The 8,776-nt window shown below is 31.1% G+C and overlaps 2 protein-coding genes across 2 annotated transcripts; both read right to left on the reverse strand.

Moving 5' to 3' along the window:
• Window positions 1–1,981: 1,981 nt before the first annotated feature.
• LOC110693804 (protein FAR-RED IMPAIRED RESPONSE 1-like) lies at window positions 1,982–3,505 on the reverse strand. The gene is made up of 3 exons (XM_021870952.1): window positions 3,437–3,505; window positions 2,806–3,279; window positions 1,982–2,725 (listed from the first exon to the last, which is right to left on the reverse strand). Exons 1-3 carry the CDS (start codon window positions 3,503–3,505, stop codon window positions 1,982–1,984), a joined length of 1,287 nt encoding a protein of 428 aa, XP_021726644.1.
• Window positions 3,506–3,683: 178 nt separating this feature from the next.
• On the reverse strand, window positions 3,684–4,603 carry LOC110693805 (protein FAR-RED IMPAIRED RESPONSE 1-like). The gene is made up of 2 exons (XM_021870953.1): window positions 4,567–4,603; window positions 3,684–4,429 (listed from the first exon to the last, which is right to left on the reverse strand). Exons 1-2 carry the CDS (start codon window positions 4,601–4,603, stop codon window positions 3,684–3,686), a joined length of 783 nt encoding a protein of 260 aa, XP_021726645.1.
• Between the last annotated feature and the right edge of the window lie 4,173 nt (window positions 4,604–8,776).

The raw sequence follows: 8,776 nt of genomic DNA on the forward strand, positions 1-8,776 counted from the left end.
CTTTAATAGTTTTCATTCTTGCATGTTTGTGACAATATTGGCAAAGGTAACATATCTAGTGCTGTTAAGGATTTGCACGACATATGGGAAGGTTGGGTTAGCTATGAGAATCCAGAATGTAATATAATGGATGCTGATCTGGTATTTTTATTCTAAAATTAATGTAATAAATTTAAAAGAGTTCTCTTTATGATATGCTCTGTTTAAATCTCTTTAATTTTGTTGTTTCAGTTCTATTTTCCTGTTCTTATTGAGAATCACTACATTTTGTATGTTATTGATCATACAAAAGAGTTGGTATATTATCTTGACAACATTATCTGGACTGATTCTGCTCTTGTTTATACAAAAGAATTGTGTTCAAAGATGGTATGTTTATGTTTGTTTTTTTTTTGTTATGTTACTGTTGATTCATTGTTTCCATTTTAACTTTTTTGATTTTAATGTATTCTAAACTTTTATATTTTATGTCAGTGTGTTCAAATGGGTGCTTTTCTTGGCAAAAGAAATCATCCAAAGAGTTCTCGGCTACCTTCTTATGGTTTTGAAGTTGTTGAGTTGGAATGGAGAAAAGAAAAAGTTGACAATTTGGACTGTGGGGTCTTTGTCATGTATCACATGCTCCATTTTGTTGGTGAATCGTTCAAATTCAATGATCTCAAAACAGTAATTATCTATATAGTTTTTGTAGTTTTTTCCTTTCTATTGCTTTTATTAATTACATATTGATAATTTTTATTTTTTTTTGCTGATTTGAGATTAATGGAAGGAAATTTTTACGAGGAGAGATATGTATCACACTGGTACTGTGTGATTTGAATGAATCTAGGAACGATGTGTTGTTAGAATTACACAAGTTCAATGAGAAGAAGAAAGATCCTGCTTATGTCAATGGAATTGAAGAAAGATTAAAGGTTGCAATTGCTGCAAAGAAGAAGAGAGAAACAGAAGAAAGAAAAATGGCAGCAGAAGCAAAGGCAGAGGGAGAAGAGGAAAAGAACAAAGGAAAAAGGGCAAAAAAGCAGGCAAAAAAGTTTACTCCTTCTAAATAGTGAAATAATTGATAGTTGTTAGCTGATTAGTTCAGGGGGTTTTTTTAACAATGAAAAAACTTAATGTATGTGCATACATTAAGTTTAATGATGTAATTAAACTTAGTTTAAAGTCTTTAGTTGTTTTTGGAATACTGATGTATGTGAATACATAAAGTAATTAAAAGGTTTATTTTTATGTTTTTTATGGGGTAACTTTTATGCAGAAAAGGGTAACTTTTATTTATAGAAAGGGTAACTTTTATTTATAGAAAGGGTAACTTTTAAGCAAGAAAAAGGTAGATTTTATTGTTAGAAATGGTAATTTTAGCAATGAAAAGGGTCACTTTTATGTAGAAAAAGGGTCACTTCTATTCATGAAAAGGGACACTTTTTTCTGTAAAATAAAAGGGTCAGGGGTTTTATGCATGAAAAGATAGCTTTTAGTGATAAAAGGGTAACTTTTATTAACAGAAAGGGTAACTATTAGAAAAGAAAAGGTTGATTTAGTGGATAGAAAGGATAAAAAGGGTTACTTTTGTGGGTAGAAATAATAAGTTTATACATGATAAGGTATAATTTTGTGGGTAGATAGTGTAACTTTTATGCATGGAAAGGGTAACTTTTATTGATAAAAGGGTTAACTTTTATTAACAGAAAGGGTAACTATTGCCAAAGAAAAGGTTGATTTAGTCGATAGAAAGGATAACTTTTATGCATGAAAAGGGTCATTTTTATGCATGAAAAGGGTTACTTTTATGCATGAAAAGGGTTACTTTTATACGTTAAAAGGGTAACATAAGTTGATGTGTTCCAATAATTAAACATGTTCTAATAAAAGTGTCAATCAAATTTTCATTAAACTAGTCATAGAGTAAAAAAACAAAAGAAAAATAGTTTAACAATACAAGGTATATTAATTTCGAAAAAAAAATGTTCTAAAAAAGATCTTAAAAGAGTCGTAAGTTAGGTGTCTTTGATCCAAATTCTGAATTTGGAGGTGGCAGTGCTGGTTTTCTTTTTCTCTTGCTTTTTTCAAGTCCTCCTTTTGCTCTCTTTCTTCTTCCTTTTGCTACAGCCCTTTTAGGATCAAGAATTATTGGTACACATGTGCTTGTACTCGATGCTGAAGAAGCGTCAGTATTGCTTTGAGTGTTGTCTGCCACATCAAGAATGTTAGAAGCAGCTTCTGCACTTTCTTTCTGAGCAGCACTAGCAAGTAAGTCTTCCACCATTTTAAGACTGTTTCTGAAGCTTTCTTCCATAAATGCTCTTGTCTCTTCATTTTCTTGACTTTTTAAGATTAGATTGTAGTATTTCCTCATCATTGTTTGCCTCCATGGAATATATTGCTGTTTAGGATCCTGATTCTTCAACCTATCCCATGCCTCTGTTTTTGCAAACTTAGTCCATCTTTTTGAAACATACTTGTCTGGTATTCTTGTTACTGAATGCAAATGTAGAATTCTGATGCAATGATAACATAACCATCCAGATGCTTCAAAGTTTTTGCAAGTACACCATACAGTTTGGCTCTCTTGTATATAGTTTACTTGATGTGCAGACCATGGCTTGTCTTCTAGTGTTACTTGATAAAGTAGGCATTCTTCATTACTGCCTAAAATCTGAACAGTTGTTGCCATATAGTATCCAAACTCCTCTTCAAAATTTCTAAAGAGTGATAAAGTGAAAACCTGTACATCAAAATCATGTAGTTTCATTTAAATTGCCATATATTAGGTGTAATTTATGTACTTGTCAGTTAACTTTTTACCTGTGCAGCATGCTTTAGCATTCCAAATAGAGGCAATGAAGTGAATGCTATTGACTTGCTACAGGTAAACTCATCATATTTCTCTGTGCTTCTCCAACGCTTAGTTGTCTTCTTAAATATGGTATAAAATTCTGTCAAAGTAGTTGCTTTACTTGCTCTGAATCCTATGGCATGATTAGTGCTTTCACTCCTTTGTGACGATAAGATCCCCGCTGAAAAGAAATCTCTACAAAGGGCAGGACACCATTTGTCTTTCAACTCATACACTCTTTTGTACCAAGAGTGTTCTGTCAACTCATATTTTTGCAACATTGCTTGCCACTTTGCTTCGAATTCTTGTTCTGTCACACACATCTTTAAGCACTGGTTGAATGCAAATTTGAATTCTTTGTCTTTTTTAAGAGCTCCAAATCTGGTTATGGCATTTTGCTCCAAATGCCATATACAAAGTCTATGTCTTGTATTAGGAATCACCTGCATTGAAAATAAAGGGGTCACTTTATGCTGTTAAAAGGGTTACTTTATGCACTAAAAAGGGTAACTTTATGCAGCTAAAATGGTACTTTATGTGAAAAAGGAAAACTTTATTGTCATAGCTCAAATCTGTAAGATGTCAATATAAATCTTTTACCTCCAGTATAGCATTTGCCATTGCTTGGTCCTGGTCAGTGAATATTGAAGTTGGTTTTCTATCCTCCATAGCTTTGAAGAAGGTTTGTAGTAACCACACAAATGAATTTGTCGTTTCATCCCCAATAAAAGCACAAGAAAACATACAATTATGCCAGTGGTTATTTATGCCAACAAATGGAGCACATATAAGATTATATCTGTTGGTTCTGTATGTTGTATCAAAGACAAGAACATCTCCATATATCCTATATTCTTCTAGCATCATTGAATCTCTCCAAAAAGATATTGCAAATTCTTCCTTCTTTGTCAAACTTCACTCTAAAAAAGAAGTTTGGATCCTCTGATTGTTCCTGACTTAAAATGTTCACTAAAGTTTGAGCATCTTCAGCCTCAATTTGTTCCATTCTTAACCTTGAGCAGAAATTCAGGTGATCTACAACACTATGGCCTATATTCTGTTCTCCTCCAGCCTCTGTAGCCATGTAATTATAAGTGTCCATTGTAGTTAGACTTGAAGATTTCATTGTTTTGATTGTTACAACTTTTTCCTCTGTCATTTTTCTTTCAGAACGATGCAAATAATGCCACTGTGGCTTTGTTAGCTCGTGGTTATGCTGAATAACATGAGCCACCACCTCAAACTGTCCTTCTTTATTCACTTTTGCTCTTATGCATGCCTTGCAATTTGATCTTGTAATGGATACTTGTCTTGGCTTTCTTGTTTTTACATTTACATCCTCTTCATCAACCATTTCAACTAACTTTGTTTTCTTCTGACCTGAATGTCTCTTTCCCTCAGCAGAACACACATAGTTTTTCTCAGTTACTATTTTTGTGTGTTGTTTGAATCTAGTTGTATGTTTTCTTATTGAAAACCCCAGTATAGCAGCATGTTTTTCATACAATTCCAAAATTTCTTCAAAAGTTTCTTTTACCACACCAACAAATGATCCTGTAAGATCTAAACCATAAGCATCAATTGGATTTGTATCTGTTATTTAATACAAACAAATCAGATAATAACCACAGACAACATAAAAAAAAGGGTAACATTCGTTTGAAAATAGGGTAACTTTTATGCATGAAAAAGGTAACATTTAGGCATTGAAAGGGTTACTTTTTGCATACAATCTGAATTTTCAGCATACAATCTGAGTGTAAACATTTGAGCATAAATAGGGTAACTTTTATGCATGAAAAAGGTAACATTTAGGCATTCAAAGGGTTACTTTTTGCATACAATATGAATTTTCAGCATACAATCTGAGTGTAACATTTGAGCATAAATAGGGTCACTTTTAAGCATGAAAAGGGTAACATTTAGGCATTCAAAGGGTTACTTTTTGCATGCAATCTAAAAAGTTCTGCATTCAATCTGAGGGTAACATTTAGGCATAAGTATGGTCACGTTTATGCATGAAAAGGGTAACAATTATGTATTCAAAGGGTTACTTTTTGCATACAATCTCAAAAATTCATAGAAATTACCTTCAGTTGCATCTGATTTGGTTGTTTGTTCTGAATTTGAATCAATTGATTTATCAGGAACCACTTGATTTTCTGCAATATGAATTGCGTCTTCTGCATTCTCAATTGCTTCATCTGCATTATCGATTGCTTCATCTGCATTGTCTGGATTGTTGAATATTGGTACGAATTCATCTCCAAAACAATTAGTTTCTTCTTCTTCTATAATCGATCGATTTAAATCGATTTCAAATTCAGTCTCAATTTGCCTCTGTTTTTATAGCAATTCGTGAATGAGATTGCTGCAATTTGTTGTATCGAAAGTCGAATTCTCCATTGATGATCGAATTCTGCAATTTGTAAGTTTTCTCACTTTCTTTGTCCTTAATTGATGATCGAATTCTTCTATTTGTGCGTTTTCTCACCTTTTTTCTCCTCGATTGATGATCGATTTCTGCAATTTTTGTGTTTTCTAACCTTTTTTCTCCTCGATTGATGTTCGTTTTCTGCAATTTTTGCGATTTCTCACTTTCTCTCTCCTCAATGGATGATTGATAGCTGCGTTTTCTCACTTTCTCTCTCCTCCATTGTTGTTCTGCGTTTTTTTTTTTTTATTTTTAGGTATTTGAAATTCTGCGATTTTTTTTTTTTAAAAAAAAAGCACGTGCGAAAACCCGATGTACAGTAAAAATACTGTACACCGGGTACATGCAAATGGGTTTGTTTACAGAATAACAATGTATTTTAGATGTGTAAACAACAATTTATGTTTTGCACAACATATAGATGATCTTAAATTATAAGGTTAAGATAAAAAACATATCTCGTGCATTGTACGAATACACAAATATGTTAAGTTGATACCCGTGCATATCCCGTAGATATTACAATATTTTTTTGTGTTAATGATTATTGATTTTGCATGGATACACTGTAAAATATAATATATTGCACAGGTACACTCTAGAAGAAAACAATATAATATGTTATATTGCATTTTGCATTTGTGTACATAGCAAAATGCAATATAATATATTATATTAATACCCGTGCATTTTTTTTAATCATTAGAGTGTACCCGTGCATTGCACGGGATATTATATTTTACAGAATGATATTAAAAAAAATAATTTTTTTTTGTGTTGATGATTATTAATTAATAATAAGGTAGTTATTAACCTTTTTTTTGAAATATCAGTCGATGTGCATGCCTGTGCTAATGCACGGATTATATTATACGCGAAGGAAAACAACACAAAGTGAAATGTTGGTAGTTATCGGAATTCCTTGAAAAAATTACAATTAAAAAAAAAAAGAAATTATTGGGCTGGATAGAAAACATGATATGTATATATTTTTGGTTTCACAAAGTTTCATATGTGACTGGTCACACCGTGTGGCCGGATTATTTGTTTAAGGGTTACTTAGTTGGTCAAGGATTACTCGGTTAGGAGTTACTCGATCAGGGGTTATTCAGTCAGTTAGGGGTTACTCGGTTAATTAGGGGTTAATCAGTCAAGGGATACTCAGTCAGTCATGGGTTACTCAGTGAAGAGTTACCTAGTCAAGGGTTACTCAGTCGGGCAGGGGTTACTCGGTCAAAGGTTACTCCAACAGGGGTTACCTGGTTAGTGTTTTGTGTGTGTCAGTCGGCCAGATAGTGTGGCTAGCCAGACCAGAAAATGTACAATTTTGATTTTGATAATTATCGAATTAATAAAAAGGTGGTTATTGAGTGATTAAATATTTTTTTTAAACAATTGAGTGATTAAATATAAAAGGAAAAAAAAAGATATTTGACCGTCTCCCTATGGTGGAGTTGTTAGTTTTTGTTAGTTTAGTTGTTTGTTTATGTTTAGGGTTTATTTGTGTGTTAGAGTTTATCAAAAAGGTAATCATCTTTTCCCCTATTGTCAGTTGGTTGGTAAAGATTTGTTCTGGATTGCAACGGTTGTCAAGTTTTCGAATGCGTTCAAGCGAATCCGATAAAAATCATCCTTACGGCTACAACAAATCGTTAGATCGTCTCTCCGAAAAGGCTGTATATTCCAGCGATGTGTGCGAGAGATATACCATAGTGAAAAATCTTTTCAACGATTGTAGCTTTGATGAAGGAAACCCTAGTTTGATTCAATTTTATGTATTTGTTAATTTATATTTCATTTGTGGATGCCAGATGGCTTTTTATTAATGAATTGATTTGTTTCAAAAAAAAAAAAAGCAAAAAATCGTTATTTTTTAAAGGAAAATAGTGGATCTTATGGTGAATGAAGTACACATAATTTAAAGATTGATTTTGATGTGTTATGTGGAAAAGTTAGGAAAAAAAATGTGGAATAATAATATAGATTCCTTATAATTTTGGGGTTTCTAAAAGAAAATTAAGAAAAAAAAAAATACTAGAAGTGGAAGTTATTTGGATATTTATTTTTATTTTTATTTTATTTTTAAAAAGGTTGAAGCTAAGTTATTTAAAGGATAAAATTAAAAAAAAAAAATAATTAAATAAAAAAGAGAGAAAAAGGGAGTGCATGAGAATTGAGGATTGAGGTCAATAATATTAAGTAAAAATAATTTTAGTTCAATAAAAATAAGTTCAATTCAGTAAAAATAATTTCAGTCCAGCAAAAATAAGTTTAGTTCAGTAAAATTCAGTAACTTTAAAGAAGAAATATAATAGAAAATCAGTAAAAATAATTTCAGTCCAGCAAAATTAATTTCAGTTCTGTAAAATTAATTTCACTTCAGTAAAAATAATTTAACTTTAGCAAAAATAATTTCAGTTCAGTAAAAATAATTTCAGTTCAACAAAAATAAGGTGAAGTAAACGGGGCCTAACTTACTCTTAAATTATATATAGATCTAGATCCATATAATATAATGTTCAATATATATATCTTTACATTTTATTCTAAAAATATACCGTGCATTATATAAGATATTAAAGATATAATTGCGTATATCATATAGTATATGGTTTTACTTTCGATATTAAACATCATGTATAATTGTGTTCTTTAAAATAATTCACGGTCATGGGATGTTCAGTGTTTTGATCAGAAAAATCCTATATACTATATATTTCTAATGTAATATATATCATTATTTTACAATCTTTTTTTTTCCCTTGATGAAACTAACTACCAAACATTAGAAAAACATACTGCATTATTAGACAAATTATGTTAAGTTAATGTTTTGCCAGAAACTGCCTAACAAAATCAAAATTTTGTGAGAAACAATCTAATAATTTATTTATTTATTTTGGTAAAAACCCTTCAAAGAAAATTTTGTAAAAATTCCTAATAAAAGGTACAATGTTGTGAGATATATACTATCTTTGGAATTGTCACCATTGACCTAATTTTATGACATTGACCCACCTCAAACACCCGTTAAATCACTGCGGGGTTTGGTTTTCAATGTGGTAATAATAAGGTTATTTTGGGGATGGTTTAAGGATATTCCGAGTCGGTGATGGTAATTTCGTGCTTCGAGATGTTGGGATTTTGGGGTTAAAGGTTGTGGTTTTGGGGTTGGAAAATAGTTTATGTAATATCCTGTATTTTTATACGTATTATAATTTAAATTGGTATTTCATAAAGTATTTAAATATTTCGAAATGAATTATTTATGGTGTTTCATTAATTCAAAAAGGATTATTTTAATTTAAAGTTTATTTTAAATTATTTAACAATCTTGAAAATATTTTATTTCATGATTTGGAAACTTTGGGGCATATTAGTTTATAAAAGGAAATTTTAAAGTAAATAGTATTTAAGGAAAGTCAAGATACTAGTTTGAATAGGAGAAGGGATCATTAAGGGTAGAAAGGGGAATTTAAGTAAGAGGGTCTAGAGAGGGGGTATAA

Source organism: Chenopodium quinoa, unplaced genomic scaffold, assembly GCF_001683475.1.
Source record: "Chenopodium quinoa cultivar QQ74 unplaced genomic scaffold, ASM168347v1, whole genome shotgun sequence".
NCBI lineage: Eukaryota > Viridiplantae > Streptophyta > Magnoliopsida > Caryophyllales > Amaranthaceae > Chenopodium > Chenopodium quinoa.

Bases quoted from the DNA above. Each gene is read 5' to 3' on its own strand.
- LOC110693804 (XM_021870952.1), bottom strand. From the start codon at position 3,505: ATGGAGGATAGAAAACCAACTTCAATATTCACTGACCAGGACCAAGCA. The intron at 3,280-3,436 runs GTAAAAGATTTA...TTTTCAATGCAG, and splicing joins TGGCAAATGCTATACTGGAG to GTGATTCCTAATACAAGACA. The intron at 2,726-2,805 runs GTAAAAAGTTAA...TTTGATGTACAG, and splicing joins TGCTAAAGCATGCTGCACAG to GTTTTCACTTTATCACTCTT.
- LOC110693805 (XM_021870953.1), bottom strand. From the start codon at position 4,603: ATGTTTACACTCAGATTGTATGCTGAAAATTCAGATT. The intron at 4,430-4,566 runs GTATGCAAAAAG...ATTAAATAACAG, and splicing joins GTATGCTGAAAATTCAGATT to ATACAAATCCAATTGATGCT.